The sequence below is a fragment of the Aquarana catesbeiana genome, unplaced genomic scaffold, assembly GCF_042186555.1.
Source record: "Aquarana catesbeiana isolate 2022-GZ unplaced genomic scaffold, ASM4218655v1 unanchor236, whole genome shotgun sequence".
In the NCBI taxonomy this organism is placed as follows: Eukaryota; Metazoa; Chordata; class Amphibia; order Anura; family Ranidae; genus Aquarana; species Aquarana catesbeiana.
Window position 1 is genome coordinate 2,363,859 of NW_027362664.1, and position 27,621 is coordinate 2,391,479.

Consider the following 27,621-nt stretch of genomic DNA (forward strand, 5'->3'; position numbering starts at 1 on the left):
CATGGTTTACTTGAAAAGCTCATTTATTCTGAGTGGGATCACCCAGACAAACGTTTTTTTCCTCCAAAAGGTTTTCAACACTATCCGATGGAAAAAAAGTTTATTAAAATGTGGGGAATACCGGTTATTGATGCCGCCATTTTTTCCATAAATGATAGTCTGACTTGTCCTGTAGACAACGCTCAGATGCTCAGGGATCCTGTAGATAAAAAGATGGAATCCCTATTGAAGGATGTTTTCTCCTTAGCAGGTTCAGTAGCTCAACCTGCAGTAGCAGCGATTGGAGTCTGTCAATACTTAAGAGACCATGTTAAGCAGGTCATCAAAGTTTTACCTGAACAGCAGGCCCAGGGGTTGGCTAACCTTCCTGCGGCCTTATGTTACGTTGTTGACGCCATCAGAGATTCTATCATGCAAACCTCTCGTCTTTCACTGGGGTTGGTGCATATACGTAGAATACTATGGTTGAAAAATTGGTCAGCCGAAGCACCATGTAAGAAGCTCCTGGTGGGGTTTCCATTTCATGGTGAAAGGTTGTTTGGAGAGGACTTGGATAACTATATCAAGAGAATCTCTTGTGGGAAAAGCACTCTCTTACCTTTTAAGAATAAGAGTAAGCGTCCCTCTTTCAAACGGACTCTTTCCCCAGCGCCGGGGGCTTCAGCCTCCAGGCAGTCTCGACGGCCTCCTCCATCTGGGTCCAGAGACAAGAGTCATCCCTAGGGACAGAAGAAGTCCTAGGGGAAGAAGCCTACTAGGCAAAACACTAAGACCTCTGCATAAGGGGGCGCCTCCGCTCACTCGAGTGGGGGGAAGACTGCTACAGCTCTCAAAGCTCTGGCAGGAGGACTTCCAGGACAGATGGGTAATCTCCACGGTAACCTTAGGGTACAAGCTGGAGTTTCAGGAATTTCCCTCTCCTCGGTTCCTCAGATCAAGTGTTCCTAGAGAAGAGCAGTCGCTTCTTCTAGCGTTAGAGCGACTTTTGTCGCAGGAGGTCATTATGATGGTTCCCGCAAAGGATCAGGGATTGGGCTTCAATTCCAACCTTTACGGTCCAAAAACCAAATGGGGATGTCAGACCCATTCTGGATTTAAGGGATCTGAACCAATTCCTAAGGATTCAGTCCTTCCGAATGGAATCAATTCGGACAGTAGTCTCCACCCTGCAGGGAGGAGAATTTCTGGCATCGATAGACATCAGAGATGCATATCTGCATGTGCCTATTTTTCCTGCTCATCAGAAGTTTCTGTGCTTCGAGATAGGAGGGCGCCATTTCCAGTTTGTGGCTCTACCCTTCGGGATAGCCACTGCACCTCGAGTGTTCACAAAGGTCTTGGCCCCGACTCTGGCCAAATTAAGGGCTCAGGGTATAGCTGTCATAGCATACCTAGACGACCTGCTACTGATAGACCGTTCGGTAGCCGCCTTGAACGGGAACTTGAGAACCACAGTCAAGTATCTGGAACGCCTAGGTTGGATCCTCAACCTAGAAAAATCTTTCCTAAAAACAGTAAGAAGACTGATGTATTTAGGTCTGATCATAGATACAAGCCAGGAGAAAGTATTTCTACCTCAGACAAAGAGCTTTAAGGGAGCTGATTCTGGCAGTCAGGACCAAAAGGGTCCTTCTGTCCGCCTTTGTATGAGGCTGCTAGGAAAGATGGTGTCTTCATTCGAAGCAGTTCCTTATGCTCAGTTCCATTCAAGACTACTGCAACACAGTATTCTGTCGGCCTGGAACAAGAAGGTTCAGGCGTTAGACTTTCCGATGCACCTGTCGCATGCGGTGCGTCAGAGCCTCAATTGGTGGCTCATACCCGAAAACCTGCAGAAGGGGAAATCCTTTCTACCGGCTACCTGGACGGTGGTAACAACAGATGCCAGTCTGTCAGGTTGGGGAGCAGTTCTGGAAAAGTCTGCGGTTCAGGGGGTATGGTCCAAGACAGAGAGGACCTTACTCATCAACATTCTGGAGATCCGGGCGGTATATCTAGCCCTAAAAGCCTGGACTATCAGGCTATAGGGTTGCCCGGTCAGGATCCAGTCCGACAATGCCACAGCAGTGGCCTATGTCAATCATCAGGGAGGCACCCGGAGCCGAGCTGCTCAAAAGAAGGTGAACCAGATCTTAGTCTGGGCAGAGATGCATGTGCCATGCATATCGGCAGTTTTCATTCCAGGGATAGAGAACTGGCAGGCGGACTATCTAAGTCGCCAGCAGTTACTCCCAGAGGAATGGTCTCTACATCCCGACGTCTTTTGGGCCATATGCCAAAGATGGGGAGTTCCAGATGTAGATCTCTTTGCATCCCGATTCAACAAAAAGATAGACAGATTTGTGGCAAGGACGAAAGATCCTCTTGCATGTGGGAGGGATGCGTTGGTGACTCCGTGGCATCGGTTCTCACTGATTTATGCATTCCCGCCTATTCTGCTACTGCCGCGACTTCTTCGCAGGATCAGGCAGGAAAGGAAGCCAGTACTTCTGGTGGCCCCTGCTTGGCCCAGAAGGACGTGGTATGTGGAAATAGTAAGGATGACGGTGGGTTCCCCATAGACCCTACCGGTATGCCCAGACCTGTTATCTCAAGGTCCAGTGTTCCATCCTGCCTTACAAACGCTAAATTTGATGGTTTGGCTATTGAGACTCACGTTCTGAAGAGTCGTGGGCTTTCAGGTCCTGTAATATCTACCTTGATCAATGCAAGGAAGCCAGCTTCCAGAATGATTTATCATAGAGTCTGGAAAGCTTATGTAGCCTGTTGTGAATCCAGGGGTTGACATCCCAGAAGATATTTGATAGGTAGAATTCTTGATTTTTTACAATTGGGTTTAGAGATGAAGCTGGCCTTGAGTACCATCAAAGGCCAGGTCTCGGCTTTATCAGTATTATTTCAACGGCCACTTGCTTCGCATGCTTTGGTCCGAAACTTTATACAGGGGGTGACGCGTCTTAATCCTCCGGTTAGGGCGCACCTAAACCCCTGGGATTTGAACTTGGTCCTGGCTGTGTTACAGAAACAGCCTTTTGAACCAATAGGTCAGATTCCTTTGGTCTTGTTGACAAGGAAGTTAATTTTTCTGGTAGCCATCTCTTCTGCTAGAAGAGTTTCAGAATTAGCAGCCCTTTCCTGTAAGGAGCCTTATTTGATTGTATACAAGGATAGAGTGGTACTGCGCCCTCATCCTAGTTTTTTACCGAAGGTGGTTTCAGATTTTCAGCTAAACCAAGACATTGTTCTGCCTTCCTTTTTTCCAGATCTCTGTTCTCCGGAAGAGAGATCACTACATTCGTTGGATGTAGTAAGAGCAGTCAAGGCCTATCTGGAAGCAACTGCTCAGATTTGCAAAACGGATGTTTGTGCTGCCAGAGGGTCCCAATAGAGGACAGGCAGGGTCAAAAGCTACCATTTCTAAATGGATTCGTAAGTTGATTATATAGGCTTACGGTTTGAAACAGAAGATTGCTCCTTTTCAGATCAAGGCACATTCCACAAGGGCTATTGGTGCATCACCGGGCCTCGATGGCTCAGATCTGCAAGGCCGCAACCTGGTCTTCAGTTCATACATTCACCAGATTCTATCAGGTGGATGTGAGAAGGCATTAAGGATATCGCCTTTGGGCGTAGTGTGCTGCAGGCAGCGGTACAGGATCCTTAGGTCTGATTGCACCCTACTTGGTCGTGGTTCCCCCCCCTCAGATAGCATTGCTCTGGGACATCCCATCAGTAATTACTAAGGCTCTGTGTCCCGTGATGTTCGAGAAAGAAAATAGGATTTTTTAAAACAGCTTACCTGTAAAATCCTTTTCTTTCGATGGACATTACGGGACACAGAGGTCCCGCCCCTCTTCTAATACACTTATATTTCTTGGCTACAAAACTGAGGTATCCCTGCAAGGGGAGGGATTATTTAAGGGGTTGAACTTTCTGATAGGGTGTGCCAGTGTCCAGTCACCAGTGATACCCTATATAACCCATCAGTAATTACTGTGGCTCTGTGTCCCGTGATGTCCATAGAAAGAAAAGGATTTTACAGGTAAGCTGTTTTAAAAAATCCTATTTTTATTGGGGTATTTCAGGAAAAATACCCCATTATGGTCACTAGATGGAGCTGATGGTCATAGGAAATCACTGAGGTAAATTCTGGCTAGTAGAGCCCTTCATTTTCATTTGTCAGGCATGGTTTGATTGTAATATCTGAGATTGGACTCATGCACTTGTGAGTTAAGTAGACACTGAAGGATAAAAGTGCAATGGACGGCATTGGGAACCAGCCTCTGATACAGACGACAGAGATGGGTGAAAGCGGTCAGGCCAGCGCGGCCCATCTCTGGACTACATGCCTTTGACCCATATATGGTTCTACACACTTTACAAGACTGTTGTTTTCAAAGATAAGGGAGGAACTCTTTACAGAGATCAGGGTCACGGCGTGTCCTAGCAACACTGCGCGCCCCCGTATGATGTTCCCCCCCGAACGAGAGCCACACCATCCCGCTGTCATTTTACGGTGGGCGGGCGGCAAGTGGTTAAACACTATTAAACCATTGATTTAAAATGGGAAATACTGCATTTGGCCTTTATATTTTATTATATATTTATTTATTTTTTCATTTGCATCCATATACAAACACACCAATAAAGTGCAACATGTAAATAAATACAGTATACAATTTCCATCCCTTCACCCAACTACTAAAACACATCCCCACCCCCTCCCTTTCTTCTTCCCTTCTATTCCCATCCTTCGCTGAAACTAAATGTCCTTGTTTTGCCCGGTACTCCTAGTTTAGACCATTTGTGTTCCACTTATAACCTCCGCATATCTCCTGGTTTTCTTCCAGTCTTTCCATCTGTTTATCACTCCCTCTATTTCTTCCTCTCCACTATATCTCAGATCTTCCATATTATACAGTATCTGACAAAAGTGAGTACACCCCTCAGTCACATTTTTGTAAATCTTTTCTTCTATCTTTTCATGTGACAACACTGAAGAAATGACACTTGGCTACAATGTAAAGTAGTGAGTGTACAGCTTGTATAACAGTGTAAATTTGCTGTCCCCTCAAAATAACTCAACACACAGCCATTAATGTCTAAACCGCAGGCAACAAAAGTCAGTACACCCCTAAGTGAAAATGTCCAAATTGGGCCCAATTAGCCATTTTCCCTCCCCGGTGTCATGTGACTCGTTAGTGTTACAAGGTCTCAGGTGTGAATGGGGAGCAGGTGTGTTAAATTTGGTGTTATCGCTCTCACTCTCTCATACTGATCACTGGAAGTTCAACATGGCACCTCATGGCAAAGAACTCTCTGAGGATCTCAAAAAAAATGTTGCTCTACATAATGATGGCCTATAAGAAGACCATGAAACTGAGCTGCAGCACGGTGGCCAAGACCATACAGCGGTTTAACAGGACAGGTTCCACTCAAAACAGGCCTCGCCATGGTCCACCAAAGAAGTTGAGGTCACGTGCTCAGCGTCATATCCAGAGGTTGTCTTTGGGAAATAGACGTATGAGTGCTGCCAGCATTGCTGCAGAGGTTGAATGGGGTGGGGGGTCAGCCTGTCAGTGCTCAGACCATACGCCGCACACTGCATCAAATTGGTCTGCATGGCTGTCATCCTAGAAGGAAGCCTCTTCTAAAGATGATGCACAAGAAAGTCCACAAACAGTTTGCTGAAGACAAGCAGACTAAGGACATGGATTACTGGAACCATGTCCTGTGGTCTGATGAGACCAAGATAAACTTATTTGGTTCAGATGGTGTCAAGCGTGTGTGGGGGCAACCAGGTGAGGAGGACAAAGACAAGTGTGTCTTGTCTACAGTCATGCATGGTGGTGGGAGTGTCATAGTCTGGGGCTGCATGAGTGCTGCCGGCACTGGGGAGCTACAGATCATTGAGGGAACCATGAATGCCAACATGTACTGTGACATACTGAAGCAGAGCATGATCCCCTCCCTTCAGAGACTGGGCCGCAGGGCAGTATTCCAACATGATAACCACCCCAAACACACCTCCAAGACCACCACTGCCTTGCTAAAGAAGCTGAGGGTAAAGGTGATGGACTGGCCAAGCATGTCTCCAGACCTAAACCCTATTGATCATCTGTTGGACATCCTCAAATGGAAGGTGGAGGAGTGCAAGGTCTCTAACATCCACCAGCTCCGTGATGTCATCATGGAGGAGGGGAAGAGGACTCCAGTGGCAACCTGTGAAGCTCTGGTGAGCTCCATGCCCAAGAGGGTTAAGGCAGTGCTAGAAAATAATGGTGGCCACAAAAAATATTGACACCTTGGGCCCAATTTGGAAGTTTTCACTTAGGGGTGTACTGACTTTTGTTGCCAGCGGTTTAGACAAATAATGGCTGTGTGTTGAGTTATTTTGAGGGGACAGAAAATTTACACTGTTATACAAGCTGTACATTTACTACTTTACATTGTAGACAAGTGTCATTTCTTCAGTGTTGTCACATAAAAGATATAATAAAATATTTACAAAAATGTGAGGGGTGTACTCACTTTTGTGAGATACAGCATGTGGCTTCTACTTTTCCAATCCAATCTTTTATTGTAGGACTTTCTATTTCTTGCCAATATCTTGGAATCTGACTTTTAGCCGCATTTAATAAATGTGGTATGAAAGATTCTTTATATTGTTTTATTGAGCCCACTGTCCCATGAAATAAGCACATCCATGGCTCTTCTGAGATTTCCTTTGTAGTCATTTCTTTTATTAGCTGTATTATCTCCCTCCAATCATTTTTCATTTTTGGTCAGTCCACCATAAATGGGCCATTGTCCCCACTATTTTACAACCCCTCCAACAGAATGGTGATTTCTCTGATCCCTGCTTACTTTATCCAGGGTTCTATACCACCTTGATAGACATTTGTACTTCATCTCCGCTGTGTTGGAATCCACTGCAGAGGTGTGTGCTAATCTCATCATCTTTTCTAATGTAACTTTATTACTTCTAACTCCTAATTCTTTCTCCCATTGTTTCATGTATGGCGGGGCCTCCAGCCCGTCCGCTGCCAGCAAGATTTTATAGATATGTCAGATCCCATTTTATGTGCTTGACACCAAACTCAAGCGCTCCAGAGGTCTGAGATCTTCCCCCGATCTTACTGGTTGAGGTAGAGTTCTGACAAAATGTTTCAGCTGGAGGTACCGCCATTCATTAATCCTCATCATTTCTGTCTTGTGTTTTCATTCTTCAAATGTGTATATTTTCTCCTTTGTCATTATATCCTTTAATTGTACATTATCGTGTTTAATCCACTCTCCAAATCATTTCCCTTTACCAGGTAAAAAAGAATTATTTCCTTTCAGTGAGATTAGTGGTGAATTCTATTTCCATTGACTTTGTGTATTAGATCCCATATTCTGTGTACATTACGTGTCATAATATGTGTATCTTCCCCCAGTGCTCTATATTGTGGTGGGATCCAAATAATGCTACTCAGCCCCCCGTGTGTCCCTCATTGTCTTCTCAATTTGTACCCATCTTTTCTCATTTACTGCCTTAGACCATTCCATCACCCGGGAGATTAACACATCCTTGTAATATTTTTGGTACTTTTATCCCTCCTTGCACTTTATCTCTCTTTAATACCGAGAATGAAATTCTTGGTTTGCTGTTCTGCCAGAAAAACTTAGATATCATATTTTTTAATGTTACAAAATGTGTCTGGGGTAGTGGGATAGGTAGCATTTGAAATTTGTAGATGATTTTTGGTACTATTACCATTTTTATGGTGTTTATTCTACCTGTCCATGAGAGAGACCTGCTTGCCATTCTTTTTAGTTCTGTTTTTTTTTTTGTTTAATAGTGGGAGATAGTTTGCCTGGTATAGTTTCCCCGGGGACGATGTCAGTTTTATTCCTAAATATTTTATTTCTGTCTTCCAACTAAATTAGAACTCCTGCTGTAACGGCCTTTCTTCTTGGTTATTTACATTTTTATTTAGGATTTCCGATTTAGAGGGATTTATTTTTAAATTTGATAATCCCCCATAATGTTTTAATGTCTTCATTAAGGCAGGGCATTGTGATCCTAGGATTAGAAATGTAAAACATCATCAGCATAAGCTGCTATTTTATGTTCCTCTTCTCCAATCTTTATCCCCATTATGTCTGGATTATTCCTTATGGTAGCTAACAGAGGTTCTAGAGATAGTACAAACATTAGTGGTGACAGAGGGCACCCCTGTCTTGTTCCATTATACATTTCAAATGGGGGAGGGGGGAATAGGGTGCCATTGACCTTCACTCTTGCAGTAGGGTGTTTATATAAGACCTGGATCCATTGGGCCATCCTTGGGCCTACTCCCATAGCTTCCAGAGTACTCATCATTAGGGATGAGCCGAACACCCCCCTTTTGGTTCACACCAGAACATGCGAACAAGAAAAAAGTTCGTTCGAACACGCGAACACTGTTAAAGTCTATGGGACACGAACATGAATAATCAAAAGTGCTAATTTTAAAGGCTTATTTGCATGGTATTGTCATAAAAAGTGTTTGGGGACCTGGGTCCTGCCCCAGGGGACATGGATCAATGCAAAAAAAGTTTTAGAAACGGCCGTTTTTTCGGGAGCAGTGATTTTAATAATGCTTAAAGTCAAACAATAAAAGTGTAATATCCCTTTAAATTTCGTACCTGAGGGGTGTCTATAGTATGCCTGTAAAGGGGCGCATGTTTCCCATGTTTAGAACAGTCTGACAGCAAAATGACATTTCAAAGGAAAAAAAGTCATTTAAAACTACTCGCAGCTTTTAATGAATTGTCGGTCCGACAATACACATAGAAGTTCAGTGATAAAAACGGCATGGGATTTCCCCACAGGGGAACCCCGAACCAAAATTTAAAAAAAAAAATGATGTGGGGGGTCCCCCTAAATTCCATACCAGGCCCTTCAGGTCTGGTATGGATACTAAGGGGAACCCTGGCCAAAATTTAAAAATAAAAATGACGTGGGGGTCCCCCTAAATTCCATACCAGACCCTTCAGGTCTGGTATGGATTTTAAGGGGAACCCCGCGCCAAAATAAAAAAAACGGCATGGGGTCCCCCCAAAAATCCATACCAGACCCTTATCCGAGCACGCAACCTGGCAGGCGACAGGAAAAGAGGGGGGGACGAGAGAGCGGGGTTACCCTTAATATCCATACCAGACCTGAAGGGCCTGGTATGAAATTTAGGGGGAACCCCCACGTCATTTTTAAATTTTGGCCGGGGTTCCCCTTAATATCCATACCAGACCTGAAGTGCCTGGTATGGAATTTAGGGGGAACCCCCACATCATTTTTTTTTTTTGGCTGGGGTTCCCCTTAATATCCATACCAGACCTGAAGGGCCTGGTATGGAATTTAGGGGGACCCCCACGTCATTTTTTTTTTTTATTTTGGTTCGGGGTTCCCCTGTGGGGAATTCCCATGCCGTTTTTATCAATGAACTTCTATGTGTATTGTCGGACTGGCAATTCATTAATAGCCGCGGGGAGTTTTAAATGACGTTTTTTCCTTTGAAATGTCATTTTGCTGTCAGACTGTTCTAAACACGGGAAACATGCGCCCCTTTACAAGCATACTATAGACACCCCCCAGCTACGAAATTTAAAGGGATATTACACTTTTATTGTTTGACTTTAAGCATTATTAAAATCACTGCTCCTGAACAAACTTCCCTTTTTAAAGTTTTTTTTGCATTGATCCATGTCCCCTGGGGCAGGACCCGGGTCCCCAAACACTTTTTATGACAATAACTTGCATATAAGCCTTTGAAATTAGCACTTTTGATTTCTCCCATAGACTTTTAAAGGGTGTTCCGCGGCATTCGAATTTGCCGCGAACACCCCAAATTGTTCGCTGTTCGGCGAACTTGCGAACAGCCGATGTTCGAGTCGAACTTGAGTTCGACTCGAACTCGAAGCTCATCCCTACTCATCATAAACCCCCAGTCTACCCTGTCTAACACTTTTTCAGCGTCAATCGACAAAAGTAGACCAGGGGCCCTTCCCTCTCTTATTTTTTGAAGCAAGAGTAGTGTTCTTACCCCATTATGTCTCCCTTCTCTCCTAGGTATAAACCCCACCTGATCTGCGTGTACCAACTCCACCATCAGATCTTTCATCCTAGTGGCCAAAACCTTTGCAAACAACTTTGTATCCGTACTCACTAACGATATTGGTCTATAGCTTGAACATACGGTGCTGTCCCTTCCCTCTTTTGGAAGAATGGTGATTAAGGCTGACAGAGCTTCTCTACCCATCTCATAGTTTATTCCTAGTCCATTCATATATAAACATAGTCTGTAATAATAGACGGTAAACCCATCTGGGCCTGGGCTTTTCCCTTTTTCCGATTCTTTTAAAGCCCTAATAATTTCTTCTTCTGTTATGGGTGCTTCCAATATTTTTCATTTATTTTCATCTATTTGAGGTAATCTGGCATTTTTTAGGAACTCTTTTATCTTTTCTGATCTTACTATTCCTTGTTGCCCTTTTTGTTTTATTGAGTATAAGGATCCATAATAATACTGAAACACTTTCGCGATTTCTGTTGTTGAATATACCATCTCCCTTTCTTACTCTGTATTTTTTCGATATAGTTTAATGGGGGTTTTTTTCCCCCAACAGTCTTGCAATATGTTTCCCTATTTTGTTTCCCCATACATATCTCTCCTTTGCAACTCTATTGAAATCCCGTCTAATCTCTTGCTCGAGCACTTCTTTTAATCCATCTCTCTTGATCACCAATGCCTGATATCCTTCCCCAACTCCCTTTATTTTATGGCTTTGTTCAATTTCATGGATTTCCTTTATTAATACTTCCATCTTTTTTTTTCCTTTCCTTTTTTTTTCCTCGATCCTATCTCCATCAAAATACCTCTAATATAGGCCTTATGGGCCTCCCATAGTGTAGCTTCTGTTACCTCCGTAGCATTATTTATTTTAAAATACTGTTCTATTTCTTCCTTTATTTTCTCTTCTACCCCTACATCCTGTATTAGATCTTCATTTAATCTCCATACATATGCTCGTCTTTGGGCCCCAGGTATCACCATTTCTATGATGACAATGTTGTTATTTCGCTGCTCGTATTAATCACCCATTCTATCATCCTGTGTTCAACCATTATATAATCAATCCTTGAGTACGTTGTGTGCACAGGGGAGTAGGACGTATAGTCCTGTGTCTTAGGGTGCTGTACTCTCCAAATGTCCATCAATTGACACTGAAACAATTTCTTTTTTATTGCTTTCCATGGTACCTTCCTTGTCCCCTGTGCCCGCGACGTACTGTCCAGACTAGGATCCATACAAAAGTTCAAATCCCCCATAATCTATCTCAAAAATTATGTTTGGTTCTTATTAGGGCAGTAGATATTTGCCAAGGTTCACTTCATCTCCTATAATTTACCTCTTAAGAAGAGGTATCGTCCTTCCGAGTCTGTCATCCTTTCCTCCAATATGAACCGTGTCCCCTTGGCAAATCTGATAGCTACTCCTTTAGCTCTTCTTGTAGGAGAGTCACCGTAGTACCAAGTTCGAAAGTCTCTTGAGAACAACCTTATATTGTCCTCATAGAACATATGCGTCTCCTGAAGGAACACTATTGCTGCTTTTATACTGTTTAAGCTCCTTTAATATCCCGTGCCTTTTTGTTGGTGTGTTTAACCCTCTGGCATTATATGAGATAAATCTTAGTGATGTCATCTTTGATCTTGTTATACTCTTTTTAGGCTGACTGGGCACCACATCCATCTAATATAAAAGCTTGGATGGGATTTTCCAGGGTCCTCTCTTTTCCTCCTTTCCCCTCCCCACCATCTACCTTCCCACCCCAGGGCCACAGGTAGATCCACTTCGTTCCGTTTCCACCAGTGGCTCTGCAATTATGGGGTGAGACTCCAACCACTAAAAGGGGACGGGGTGCGTCACAGCCCAGACCTTTACCCTTTTCTAAACTTAGGGGGTATGAACAACTTTCCACAGTATATTCTTATCCAGGGACCTGTTATGGGGAAGATTCATATACAGTTCCCTCATTTCAGGAATGGTCACTGAGGCTTTTTCAAAAGTAGTTGACAATCCCACTTCTAGATATTTCATATGACAGTTCACATACCGCTTTTCCTTTATAAAACAACTCCTAATGATTTTGAGCCAGTTTTATAAGTCCAATCATATACTGTAAAAACGATTGTATATAACCCCAGAGCCAGTTCATGCACACTTTTTTTCTTTTTTCAAAGTTCTTTCCCATCTCAGACAGACCCAAAGCAATATCTTCATTTCATCATATAGCAGTTCATGAAACAGTTCTTTTAATTATTTAGAGCAGAGCAATAATGAATATCTCTCACACCTCTCTTCTTGTTTCTTCCCATTCAACCAGGTTTACCTCTTCTAATGCATCACTGCCTCTTCCCAGACAATTTCCTCTAGCAGGAGCAGATGAATTCAATTCTAGTATGAGGTGGGGGGCAATAGGGGGCTACACATCAAGCAGTCCATCTGAGGTGTTAGATGAGCACAGCATGCTCGGTGTACTCAGGGGACCGGTGCTGCGATATCCTCCAATAATCGATAACTCTCCTCCACCTCTGTCACCTTCTCTCCCCCTCGTCCCTCCATTTAAGGCAGATCAGCTCCCTGAAGTCCGTCCTCTCACTCTTCACCCTCTCACCTTATTATCTTCTGGCTCGGTCCTCTCACTCCCGGCCGACCACACATCAATCACAGGGAGGTGGGGGTTACCGGAGGGAGCTTCTATCTGCCGCTTGCTGTTTGCTGTGTTCCGTCCGTGCCCTCAGAGGTGTCCAACGCTTACATCCAGGCTGGAGCATAGAGGGGCAGTGGGATCAGGGCGGCCGCTGGGTCCGAGGGTCCTCTTTCCTAGGCTACCGCAGCCTCTCACACTGTGTGTCTCCTTCTGGGTCTCAAGCTGGCTTCCATGCTCCCAGCTGGCGGCGTGGTCAGGCCCCTCCCCCAATTCAGGAGGGTCACATCCTCGTTGACGTTCCACCTCTGCATTTGGCCTTTAGATGGCATTAAGTATCAAAGAAATTAGCCCCATCTAATAGTAAATATGGTATTTTCCATTTTAAATCAATGGAAACCATTCAAACAGTCTGTCAACTTTTGTTCTCCCAATCCCATTCACACAGAAGGAATGTACATGCACTTTCCATGGATGAATCGCTATGCAAATGTTTTATGAATAGACCCCTAAATCAGTTGTGTCACTAGGGGTGGTGTCACCCAGTGCAGAAAAAATTGGTGTCACCCCCCCACCAACTATAGTCACCCCATAGTACAGAACCCCCTCCACTAACTACAGACCCCCCTCTCAGTATAGACCCTCCTCCACTAACTAAAGTTCCCCTCTCTCTTAGTATAGGCTCCCCCACTAAGTACAGACACCCTCCCTTAGTATAGACCCCCCACTAACTACAGACCCCCCTCTCTCACTATAGATCATCCCCACTAACTACAGACCCCCTCCCTCAGTATAAACCCCCCACTAAGTACAGACCCCTCTCTCTCAGTATAGACCCCCCCACTAATTACAGACTACCACCTCTCAGTATACACCTCCCCACTAAGTACAGACACCCCTCTCTCAATATAGACTCCCCCACTAAGTACAGACCCCCTCCCTCAGTATAGACCCCTCTCTCTCAGTATAGACCCCCCCACTAACTAGAGACCCCACTTTCTCATTATAGACCCCCCTCAGTACAGACCCCCCCTCAGTATAGACCCTCCCACTAACTACAGACCCTCTCTCTCAGTATAGACTCCCCCACTAAGTACAGACCCCCCTTCCTCAGTATAGACTCCCCCACTAATGACAGAACCCCCTTCCTCAGTATAGACTCCCCCACTAAGTACAGACCCCCTCCCTCAGTATAGACCCCCCTCTCTCAGTATAGACTCCTCCACTAAGTACAGACTCCCCCACTAAGTACAGACCCCCCTCCCTCAGTGCAGACTCACCTCTCAGTGCAGGACCCCTTCTCAGTGCAGGACCCCCTCTCAGTGCAGACACCCTCAGTGCAGACCCCCTCTAAGAGCAGACACCCCCAGTGAAGACCCTCAGTGCAGACCCCCCTCAGTACCTGTGCTAGAAGACCCTTCTCCCATAGCACCTCCCTGCACATGTCCATCTACATTACAATACAGTGTACAGACCTCGGAGAGCGCGGCACATGCACAGCGGTGTGTCCCTCGGACTCCCTCCTCCTGTGTAGATGTAAACAGAGAGGAGGGGGAGCCAGCTTCGGTGCGCTCCGTTGAGAGACACAGCTGGTGAGAGCAGATCAGTGTAGGGTTCGGTGTTAGAGGTGCCGCCGCACTGTCCACAGGTGTCACATGACGTTAGAGAGCGGAGAATGTTGGAGCAATTCATGCTGCTCTGGAAGCACAGGGTACAGTACGCTGCACTCTCGTCTCTTTGGGAGGCGGGGTCTAGGAGGAAGAGGCGGTGCCATAGGAGCTCTTCTTCTGAGTCCTAGGCTCTCTCAGGTCCATTCCACCTATCTGCCCTCAGATCGCTGATTACTGCAATGTGTGGCGATGGATGCCCACCTGCACCCAAAGGACAATGCGGATTGCTGCCATAGCGTCACTAGCGCTGCACCTATTTGCCCCGATAAATGGCCATCACACTGGGAACAGTACAACAGCGCCCCTTTACATTCTGCACACAGCCCCAGGGCGGAGCCCCGCCTGCCTCCCCCCATGCTATGCCACTGGTCACATAGCCACCGGGTAGGGGAGGGGTAGAGGATGAGGCACAGCCGCACACAAGCATCAGGTGCCCTCTCTCCTCCCAATGGAAAGTAGGTAAGCCAGCGGTTGTGGCTGCGCCCTAGGTGACTGCCTAGTTTTACCTAGCGGTAGCGCCAGCCCTGGGTGCACCCTGCGCACCCGCCCAGAATCGGCCCTGCAGCCGGAATATTGCGTGGCACTTGCGGGTGTCAGGGAGCCACAGCCGAAATGTGGGAGATTTGGGATGTCTGTTGGATCTCACCAGTCAGGAGACTTTCCTGTCATCCTACATGATCCCTTCTGAGGATTGTTCTATCCTTCCAAATTTATGAAATCACCGATGCATAGCTCCCAACTGTTCCTGATTTCGAGGGACTGTCCCTGATTTGGAACAATGTCCCTCTGTCCCTCTTTCCTCCTCATTTGTCCCTCATTTTGATCTGATCTATATAGTTGTATATAAAATGCACTTTTTATCTTTCAAAAATTGTTTCCCATTGCTAAACCTTTCATCCAATTTCTAAATTGCTGCATTTGTAAATTTTAACAGCCAGTGTAAAGGAAAAGTATTGGTAAAAAAGCACTTGTGAGTTTAACCAATCATTTTTTTTGGTATGATTCTCCTTTAAGGGGGCGTGGCAGGGGGTGTGTCCGATGCCTACATACTTTTGCTAATAGGTGTCCCGCATTCCCATCTCAAAAAGTTGGGATGTATGTCGGTGAGTCCTCCTTCCAGTGGCGGCCCATCCATAGGGGGCGCCCGGGCGCCGCCCTCCCTCCTGTAGTAAAAAAAAAAAAAAAAACAAGACAAATTTTTAAAACGGCCCCTTTAAGAACAAAAAAAAAGTCCTTTAACAAAGTGCACTGTGGTGCCGGACACAGTGAACTATGGGAAGTGCCACGTCAATGCAATCACGAGATTGCAGACGTGGCGCTTCATTTGCAGGCTTTTAACCCGCCTTGCGGCACAATAAAAAACGCTGATTAGCTTCTGCCCGTAGAATCAGTGTGATTCTACGGGCGGGAGCATTGCTTTTCAAATCTTGAGGTCACTTCCAGCTTTCGTGAAACAGACGAAAGCCAGAAGTGATGTTGACAGCTCCGTTCTTCAGCCCGAGCGGAGCTGCAGGAGGAAGGTAAGACAGCAGCATGAGGGATGCGTTCCGGTCTGGTTTATGTAGCGGCTGCAAGGAGGGTGAGCTCCAGCACAGCACAGCTGCATCTGTCCCTCTCTTCCCCATCCCCCCCTCCTGTCTCACCTCCGAGTGCCTTCCTATACAGAGACAGAGGGGGAGGGGAATGGACAAAACATCAACAGGACGTCCTGATTTGAGGTGGGGTCTGAATATGACACTTGCAGGGGAAGGAGGCAAGTTATCAAAGAAAGATACAGTGATTTGGGGGGCTGGGAGAGGATGCTGTATGTGCTAGGGGCCACTTTGGGAGCAGAGAGGATTTGTCCTAGAAGGGGGGTTGAATATAAAATTAGACCCCCCCAGCACAAATCCAGTCTGCTCCCAAAGTGGCCCCTAGCACATACAGCATCCTCTTCCAGCCCCCCAAATCACTGTGAGTATCCTTCTTTGATAACTTGCCCCTCTTCCTCCTTGTTCAAAGAGATGCTGGCTGCTATTAAGGAGACAATCATGGTGTCTGGGATGAGTGGACACAGTGGATGCATTTTGATGACACAGTGGCTGCGTTTTGATGACACTTTGGCTGTGATTGATAACACAGTGGCTGCCTTTTGATGATACAGTGGCTGCGATTGATTTTTTTTTTCAGAATTTTTCAGTTTGTTTGCGCCCCCCAAAAAATATTGAGCACCAGCTGCCACTGCCTCCTTCTATGTGAACTAGATCTTGAATCACAATGCCTTTATGGATGAAGTGGATGACTCAGTCTATATTTTTTTTATTGTTTTACAGCTTTTTTAACATTTAATTATTTTATTTATATAAACATATACGAGGAAGTGTTCTTACCTGGAGAGATCTCCACCACTATTCCTATGTAAACATTACATCCTTGCAATTTATGTTTAACATATTCATTATGAGTGGACTGATATAGATATAGATATATATATTTATGCTTTTTGATATATTTTTGCATTTTCTTCATCAAAAAGTTCAATTTCGGGAGTTATGTTTTTAACTTAGCTCTGTTATACCGGAATGGTTATTATGAGATGTTTATTGGGGCTGCAGTTCCTCTGAACTCCACAAGATGGTGATCTTACTTCTACCCAGACAGGAAGTCTCTATGAAAGACAGGAAGTGATGTCAGGTACAGACAGGAAGTTCTGGGTGAGAGGTGAGTCGGAAGGAAGTAGAGAGAAGACATTGCTGGAAGAAGCAGTAGAGGAGGTAATAAGATCTTATTTTCTATTTACACCCAGTAACCCCCCGTCATGTCCGTCCTCTTCCTCCATAGTCACTGTGATGACTTTTATCTCCAGCAGATGATGATACACACATATATAGTGTGGAAACCTAGATTAACCTCTTCAGGGTCAGAACATTTCCCCACTTATGGGGCCGGAACATTCTCTTCATTTTGGAGATGAATTCTAGTAATATGTTCCTCTAAAAAAACATCACTGACAATAAATAGACAAGACAATGACCATCCTGACCATACATGGCCTACAAAGGACAATTATTACACTACACAGGCTGTTGGTCTCTGATGGTCCTCTCACCCCACCTGCACATACTTTTCTCACCTCCTTAAAGGGGAAGTCCAGCTTGAGATCTCTTGGCTGGGCATCTCCTATGGGTTACAGGAGTACAATTCGTTTTGCACTCTTGTGACCTGTTTTCAGCAGAGAGCGGGATGAAGTCCTCTCTCTGGTGACATCACTGGAATCAGTCCAGGCACCGCATCATCACCACAATGAAGTCTGGATCTTCCAGGTGTCTGGACTGATGGCCATCTCAGCCTCTCAGCGAGCCACTGAGAGACTGAGACGGGCACTCCCCTCCCCTCCACATCTCCAGTGAGTGCGGGGGGGCAGAGCTGTGAGAACCGAGCCATCGCAGATGTTAGATCGATCGGTTCTCAGTGAAGAGGTGCCGGGGGACCGATGCTGCATCCACCTAGGTAAGTATGAATCTGAAAGAAAAAAAAATCATACTTCTCTTTTAAAGACCTTCTGCCAGCAAGTGAAGGAAGCCTTCACCTCACCATTTCACTGTTCTAGAAATATGTTACAGGATACAAAATAGACCAAGAGAACAAACCCCTCCCCCTGCTGTCCTCCTACCAGCACTGAAATAAAAATCACACACCAGTAATGTGCACTACAAGGTCCAGCCCAACAGACAGCAGTCTATGGTAACAGCATGATGAGGACAAATGTTCATTCCAACATACAAGGGTCCTGCAGCTTGTCAGATAAAGATCCGGGAAGATCCAAGGAGATTAAACAACAAAGAAATGACAGCGCGAGATCCTCATTAGAATGATGAAGTCATTTTCAGATCTAAAACTAATCAAATCCAGTTCAGAAACCAAACAAACCCAACATAGAAAGGGGAATATCTGATCCGGCAGCCAAGAGGGTCCCACACCTCAAAAATGTAGCAAACAGTCCAAACTAAATCTGTTCCCATGGGGGGGAGTAGTTGTTAAATGTCCCTCAACTCTCCTATTACCCCCCTCACATCCACATCCTATTATTGTGTGACCAACACCATCCAAATAATTCTTACTTTCATTTCCCAAAGTTATCCGCCTACAAGGAGACCTGTATAGATCAAATGACGGCACCAATGAGGATGGAGGAGGACCGGAGTCACATGACTGAGAAGATACTAAACCTCACCCTGGAGATCATCTACCTGCTGACCGGAGAGGTGAGGAGGATTCTGGGAGGTCACATGACATCACTCTTATCTCTATTAATAAAACACAGACCTGACCGGAGAGGTGAGGAGGATTCTGGGAGGTCACATGACATCACTCTTATCTCTATCAATAAAACACAGACCTGACCGGAGAGGTGAGGAGGATTCTGGGAGGTCACATGACATCACTCTTATCTCTATTAATAAAACACAGACCTGACCGGAGAGGTGAGGAGGATTCTGGGAGGTCACATGACATCACTCTTATCTCTATTAATAAAACACAGACCTGACCGGAGAGGTGAGGAGGATTCTGGGAGGTCACATGACATCACTCTTATCTCTATTAATAAAACACAGACCTGACCGGAGAGGTGAGGAGGATTCTGGGAGGTCACATGACATCACTCTTATCTCTATTCATAAAACACAGACCTGACCGGAGAGGTGAGGAGGATTCTGGGAGGTCACATGACATCACTCTTATCTCTATTCATAAAACACAGACCTGACCGGAGAGGTGAGGAGGATTCTGGGAGGTCACATGACATCACTCTTATCTCTATTAATAAAACACAGACCTGACCGGAGAGGTGAGGAGGATTCTGGGAGATCACATGACATCACTCTTATCTCTATTAATAAAACACAGACCTGACCGGAGAGGTGAGGAGGATTCTGGGAGGTCACATGACATCACTCTTATCTCTATTAATAAAACACAGACCTGACCGGAGAGGTGAGGAGGATTCTGGGAGGTCACATGACATCACTCTTATCTCTCTTAATAAAACAGACCTGACCGGAGAGGTGAGGAGGATTCTGGGAGGTCACATGACATCACTCTTATCTTTATTAATAAAACACAGACCTGACCGGAGAGGTGAGGAGGATTCTGGGAGGTCACATGACATCACTCTTATCTCTATTAATAAAACACAGACCTGACCGGAGAGGTGAGGAGGATTCTGGGAGGTCACATGACATCACTCTTATCTCTCTTAATAAAACACAGACCTGACCGGAGAGGTGAGGAGGATTCTGGGAGGTCACATGACATCACTCTTATCTCTATTAATAAAACACAGACCTGACCGGAGAGGTGAGGAGGATTCTGGGATTCTAACATGATATTCTTATTGGTTCCTCAATACAGAGATTTTCTCTGGTGAAGTCAGGTGATCATATGACCATCATAGTGCCTCCATGTGTCTCCCTAAAACCTGAGAGACACAACATGGAGAAGATTCTAGAAGTCACCAAGAAGATGATGGAGCTGCTGACAGGAGAGGTGAGCGGTGCTGGGAATTCTGGGACATTATCCAGTAACAGACAAGGGATGTGTCTGGATGGTGACTGTATCATTGTGTGTGTCAGGTTCCTATAAGGTATCAGGATGTCACTGTCTATTTCTCCATGGAGGAGTGGGAGTATTTAGAAGGACACAAGGATCTCTACAAGGACGTCATGATGGACAATCAGCCGCCCCTCACATCACCGGGTAAGAGGAGACTTTATTGTAAAGGAGAGAGCAGTACGGAGGGTCCACCTAGATCCCCCATCATCTGATAAACACATAGAAACAATGTATTCAGTCTCAGGAGATGGGAGGCAGCGGTGTGGGACCTCTGCAACTTGTCTCCAATAAACATTTAGGTCACCACTGATTACTGAATACCAATATAATAAGTCCTGACCCTTACACTGCATAATTTATATTATAAAAGTAAATGGTGGAAAGCTGTGAGAATACCATCATCTCATTCACAACATTTACAAAATACCCTCCAATGGAGTGGGGACTATTATGGGTGTGTCACACAAAAGAAATTCCAAAAACATGGATTATAAAACAATATACATTTTATTACATACAGATTAACCACTTGCCGACCGCCGCACGCCGATGTACGTCCTACGTTTTTGCGGCGGACATCGTTATGGCAGCAGCTAGCTTCCATAACCCCGGTATCCCCGTTTGTGTGGCGGTCGGCTTTCAGATAAAGGTGGTCTCTGCGGTGGATTCACCGCAAGATCACTTTTATCGGTGGCGGGAGAGGGGCCCCCCTCCCGCCGCGATACAGTGCTCTCCGCCACTTACCAGAGCCGTCGGTGGCGGCGGAGGTGATCACGTCTGTGCCTGGAGACGAGTGAGGGGAAGATGGCGCCCACTCGTCTCCATGACACTGCAGGGCGGAAGCAACATCAAAACTTCGCTTCCGCCCATACGTCTTAAAGGTATATTTTGTTGAATGTAATTTTTTTAAATGACTTTTTTTTTTTTTTTATTGCATTTTAGTGTAAATATGAGATGTGAGGTCTTTTTGACCCCCAGATCTGATTTTTAAGAGGTCCTGTCATGCTTTTTTCTAATACAAGGGATGTTTACATTCCTTGTAATAGGAATAAAAGTGACACAATTTTGTTTTAAACAGTGTAAAAATAAATAAAATCATGTAAAATAAATAAGAAAAATTTAAAAAATGTTTTTTTAAAACCCCCCTGTCCTGACGAGCTCGCTCGCAGAAGCGAACGCATACGTGAGTAGTGCCCGTATATGAAAACGGTGTTCAAACCACACATGTGAGGTATCGCCATGATCGTTAGAGCGAGAGCAATAATTCTAGCCCTAGACCTCCTCTGTAACTCAAAATATGCAACCTGTAGAATTTTTAAAACGTCGCCTATGGAGATTTTTGAGGGTAAAAGTTTGTCGCCATTCCACGAGCGGGCGCAATTTTGAAGCGTGACATGTTGGGTATCAATTTACTCAGCGTAACATTATCTTTCACAATATAAAAAAAATTGGGCTAACTTTACTGTTGTCTCTTTTTTTTTTTCAAAAAAGTGAATTTTTTTCCAAAAAAAGCGCACTTGTCAGACCGCTGCGCAAATACGGTGTGAAAAAAAGTATTGCAATGACCGCCATTTTATTCTCTAGGGTGTTAGAAAAAAAACAATATATAATGTTTGGGGGTTCTAAGTAATTTTCTAGCAAAAAGACCTGTTTTAATCATGTAAACACCTAAATTCCAAAACGAGGCTGGTCCTTAAGTGGTTAAAAACTAGATGATAAAAGAATGTGGCTTGTGAACATTTGTCCAATAGCAGCTGAACAGTGTGACTACCCGGACCTCAACCAAAACATAATAATGAGATGAGACATCCGAGGCGTTTTGAAAATGAGGGTTGGCATCTTCTTGGGGGATGCTCATATGGTGGGTATAAAGGTATTCAGGCCATATACGGTGCCTTCACATGGACAAGCCAAGGATCATTAAGACAAGAAATTGTGCCCCGCCACGTTGATGTCTTGGACCTAAGATAGAGGGCGCTGTGATTCAGTCTGCAGAGCCGCAGGGGGCATCAAAATAAGAGCAGGTATCCTCAGATAGATCCATATAATTACACTAATGACAGCAAACACCATGCTGCTAGATGGAACGGTCATCCAATGATAAGTGCTGAATACAGAGCAGGCAGCTGAGGTGTGATCATCTAACATGAACTTCCACACTCACAGATTAATCAGGCTGGGTGGTGTAGTTCAGGCCAAAAGTCCATATGCAGAGCTAAAAGTGGAAAGTAAATGAAGTCCAAAAGAAATGGTGACCAAAGATAATCGGAGGTAAGACCCTCACACCAGCTTCAGTGTATATTCAAACACACCACCGTGCTCACATCTATTCTTCTTACCAGAAAGCCAGATACAGCAGGCATATGGGTATATGGCACATCCAATATCTCCCATAGATACCTCTCTCACACAGCGTAATCAGCACAGGAGCTCTCAGGGTAGAGGATCTTCTGCAGCCTTCACTACCAAGGAATGTGACATCAACTCCAGTCGCATCGGTTAGATGAATGCACCCCAAGAAGGAAATAAAGAGGCACATAGTGAAGCCCATATGAGAAGGACCTCAAATTTATTTAAAAAAGGGGTACTCACAAACAACTGGCAAAATCGAGCATAAGAGATACCTTTTCAAAAGAACCGTGGTTGTAGCGTGCTAGCGTCCTCACAGCATCACCTGATGAATTTCATGGGCCATCGTCAGAGGTGTGTGACCACGGTGGTGTGTTTGAATATACACTGAAGCTGGTGTGAGGGTCTTACCTCCTTCGTTTATCTTTGCTCACCATTTCTTTTGGACTTCATTTACTTTCCACTTTTAGCGCTGCATATGGACTTTTGTATTTATTTATATATTGCAATCAACAATATTTATGTCAGCTGCTGGTATCTTTTATGTGCCCTTCAATCTGAGCGCGGATATTACCCAACGTTATTTATTAGCTGTAGTTAAGCTGTCAAAACACCGGCAACAGCAAAGCACAGGGCCGTTTTGTCAGCTCAGCTGCACCACTCACTCTTCTCCAGTCTGTTCTCCGGTCTGGAAGTTCATGTTAGATGGGCACAATTCAGCCTCTCCTTCTAGCATGTTATTACACAAATGTTCACAAGCCACATTCTTTTATAATCCATTATATTAATCTGTATGTAATACCATTTATATTGCTTTATAATCCATGTTTTTGGAATTTGTTTTGTTTGATGTGCCCATAATAGTCCCAACTCCATTGAAGGATATATATATATATATATATATATATATATATATATATATATATATATATATATATATACATACATATATACATACATATATACATATATACATTACATAGTCCTGACCCCTGCACTATATACTCTATGTTGTACATTACATACTCCTGACCCCTGCACTATATAATCTATGTTGTACATTACATACTCCTGACCCCTGCACTATATAATCTATGTTGTACATTACATACTCCTGACCCCTGCACTATATACTCTATGTTGTACATTACATTATTCTGATACTATATAGTCCTATCTGTTGTATCTCATACAATATGTTGTACATTACATAGTCCTGACTTCTGCACTCTCCCCTCTACCCACTGCTATATATACACATAATATGTATTCTCTTTTGTTACACCCATTTCCTACCAGCTGGACATTTTATATCTGATGATTTGATTGGAGCACAGACTTTTACATGTTGATAATAATGTGATAACCTCCTCCAACTTTGGAACCTTAAACAGAAAGTGATAATGAGGGAGGAGTCAATAACCCAATGATGGTGGTCTTCAGGATCAGTCCAGTTTTCATCTTGGTTGTTCTCCCCCCATCCTCACTCTCTGACCTCTGGTGGGGCTCAGCCCCACTGTTATTCATGACTAAATCATGGACTAAATAAGGAAGTGCAGGACTTCTTGTGTTGGGAAGATGGCAATGAGTGATAGAGGGGGTGGGGACACTCGTCCTATAATCCCCTCATCACTGTCACTCCTATAAAAGACAGTTCTCGTTGTTTCCTCACTCTCTGACTAAGGTCCATAAATAAAGAAATGAAATGTTGGAGATCAGAGGACCCATTTACTAGTTACCTTGAGGGGGGAATTGTAAGATCCTCAGAGACAAAGCTGCCTGATGTGGGCGGAGTCCTGGTTTAGGGGAACCAATCTGCTCATGTCTAGTAGTAATCTTTTTATCTCTATTTTAGTAGATGGACGGGAGATGAGGAAAACCTCAGAGGATTGTCTCACTTTGTCTCCAGACTGTAAAGTAGAAGATGAGGACATCACACAGTATAGTCCAGGAGAAAACCCGACTACCTCAAATGTCCATCCGGCACCACACAGTGTAGATGGACCATCGTATTCCTCTTATCCTGAGGAACCTCAGACTGTGAGGGACGGTGCCGTCCTTCCAACAGATAAGAGCTTTTCCTGTCCTGAGTGTGGGAAGTGTTTCAATTCTAAATGCAAACTTAATAGGCATAAAAGATCTCACACAGGAGAGAAGCCATATTCCTGTCCTGAGTGTGGGAAAACTTTTATGCAAAGATCACATCTGGTCATACATCAAAGGCTTCACAAAGGGGAAAAACCATACTCCTGTTCTGAATGCGGGAAATGTTTTTCACACAAGTCCGTTTATCACACACATCAAAGATTGCACACAGGTGAGAACCCGTATTCCTGTTCCGAGTGCGGGAAATGTTTTATACAAAACTCATATCTGGTCAGACATCAAAGGCTTCACACGGGGGAAAGACCGTACTTCTGTTCTGAGTGCGGGAAATGTTTTTCACACAAGTCCCTTTATTACACACATCAAAGACTGCACACAGGTGAGAAGCCTTATTCCTGTCCTGAGTGCGGGAAATGTTTTGTATTAAAAGCAAAACTTGTCACACATCAGAGGCCCCACACAGGGGAGAAGCCATATTCCTGTCCTAAATGCAGGAAATGTTTTTCAGATAAATCCAATCTTTCCAGACATCAGAGATTTCATATGTGTGAAAAGCCATATTCCTGTCCCGAGTGTGGAAAATCTTTTTTGCAGATGTCCCCCCTTTACACACATCAGAGATCTCACACAGAAGACAAGCCACTTTCCTTTTCTGAGTGCGGGGCATTTTTTTCAAGGAAGTCCAGTCTTCGTACCCATCAGAGATTATATACAGGTGAAAAGCCACATTCCTGTCCTGAGTGTGGGAAATGCTTTTCACGGAAGTCCAATCTTTACACACATCAGAGAACTCACACGGGGGAGAAGCCGTATTCCTGTCCTGAGTGCGGGAAATGCTTTTCACAGAAGTCCCATCTTTACAGACATCAGAAATCTCACACAGGGGAGAAGCCGTATTCCTGTCCTGAGTGTGGGAAATGTTTTTCAAACAATTCCACTTTTAATAGACATCAGAGATCTCACACGGGGGAGAAGCCGTATTCCTGTCCTGAGTGCGGGAAATGTTTTTCACAGAAGTCCCATCTTTACAGACATCAGAAATCTCACACGGGGGAGAAGCCATATTCCTGTCCTGAGTGAGAGAATTGTTCCTCACCAAAGTCCTGTCTTCCTGTACATCACGAATCCCACACAACCTTTGAGGTGTATTAGCGCCGTGAGTGCGGGAAATGTCTCTCAATTGGGAAAAATCACGACCTGATACAAACCTCAGATATAGTTACATAGGGGTTCATTTATTAAAAATTAGGAGACGCAATAAATGGTAAACACCTAATTTCAACAACTAAGACTTTAATGTGGAGAACGGAGAAGCGCCATCAATTAGGTGATCACCTATTAGTAAATGACAAGTCAGGATCATCACTTTTCCATAATAGAGAATGTTGATAGTAAGGCTTATTCATTTTTTCCTGTTTTGTCGTGTTTTTTTTACATGTTCTGCAAACTAATCCATTTTTTAATAAATGTTGCAGAGTAATGCGCACATTTTTCTAAAGTTAAATATAAAAATGATATTTATATCTCTAGTATGTGACAAAAAATGTTCATGTCTAATTCAAATTTTATTAGAATATCCACTTATAATTACATATCTTAATTCTAAAATCATGGCACTGCTATATATTTTAATACTATGGGCAGCACAGTGTCTTAGTGGTTAGCACTTCCGCCAAGCAGCACTAGAGTCATGGGTTCAAATCCCAACCATGACATCTGAGTCCTATGTGTTTTCCATGCAAAAAGCTGTGGCTGGTGTAGGCGGGCTATAGGATGTCTCTCAATGTTATATTAAAACTAACTTCAATCACATCACTCTTACCGTAACAGAAATTTCCCCTCCCCCCACTCAATTTGCCCAGCCTGTCTCCTTTGTGTGTGCATTTAGTTTATTCCTTTTTTTAGCTGCCTGCAGCTGCTGTAGTGCGTCTTAAAGCGGCGTTCCACCCTCACAAAAGTTTATTTTTAAAGTCTGCAGCTACAAACACTGTAGCTGCTGACGTTTAATAAGGACACTTACCTGTCCGCAGGGGGCCCATGATGTCGACCCCCCCAGGCTGATCCGTCCATTGGATCGGGTGCAAGCGCCGCCATTGTAACTAAGGGAAACCAGCAGTGGAGCCTTCAGTCGCGCAGTGTTTTCTCAATGGCCCCATCATCTTCTGGGACACAAACAGGTCCAAGAAGGCAGCGGGGCGGGGGGAGGAGGAGGGGCAGAGCCAGAAGAGGAAATTACTTACCTTGTTGCGGCGAGATTGGGATGGAAGTTCACCTTTTTACTACATTGAAGGTAAGAAAAAAATGTATATCCAAAAACGAGGGGGGGTGGTCTTTAGTTTAAAATCAAGTAGTAAAGTTGGGTGGAACTCCACCTTAAGGGCCCATTCACTCCACATGCAGTCCAGTGCGTTTTTTTCCAGCATCAAAAACACATGGAAAGTAAGTTATATGGTTTCCAATGGCATAGTTCACACCAGTGTGGTCAGTTCCAGAAAAAAGTAGAACCTGCTGCATTTTGCCTGCACTGGACTGTACTGGAACATGCTAAAACCATTAAAAAATGCACTGGAATGCATTAGAATGCATCAAAAATGCACTAGACCATAGTACAGTTAAAAAAATAAAAAAAAAACAGGAAAAGGGAATAAAAAAAGTATCTGGAATGCATCCAGAAGTGAATCAAAAGTGCACTGAGACACGTTAAAAATGTGCATGCAGAAATGTAACTGGAAAGGAGCTGTAGTGTTTTTGTGGTGAGAACCAACCCCTAAGGGCCAGATTACATCACATGCAGTCACCTTCTCCCATACTCGCCTCCAGGACTTCTCCCGAGCCTCTCCCATCCTTTGGAATTCCCTACCCCAATCTGTCCAACTATCTCTAACTCTATCCACTTTAAGACAATCCCTGAAAACTTTTCTCTTCAGAGAAGCCTATCTTGCCCCCACCTAACAGCTGTACTTTTATTTTCTCCATCAGCCCATCCCCCACAGTTATTACCCTTTTGTATAACTTGACCCTCCCTCTTAGATTGTAAGCTCTAATGATCAGGGCCCTCTGATTCCTCCTGCATTGAATTGTATTGTAATTGTACTGTCTGTCCTCATGTTGTAAAGCACTGCACAAACTGCTGGCACTATATAAATCCTGTATAATAATAATATAAAAA

The 27,621-nt window shown here is 44.3% G+C and overlaps 1 protein-coding gene across 1 annotated transcript in view; it reads left to right on the forward strand.

Moving 5' to 3' along the window:
- Positions 1 to 27,621, forward strand: part of LOC141121958 (uncharacterized) — a 266,794-nt gene extending 239,173 nt beyond the window's left edge. Inside the window, exon 10 of the mRNA XM_073611729.1 lies at positions 25,168 to 27,621. Within this exon, the coding sequence (XP_073467830.1) occupies positions 25,168 to 25,532 (365 nt within the window). The 3' untranslated portion in view covers positions 25,533 to 27,621. The remainder of the gene's footprint in view (positions 1 to 25,167) is intronic.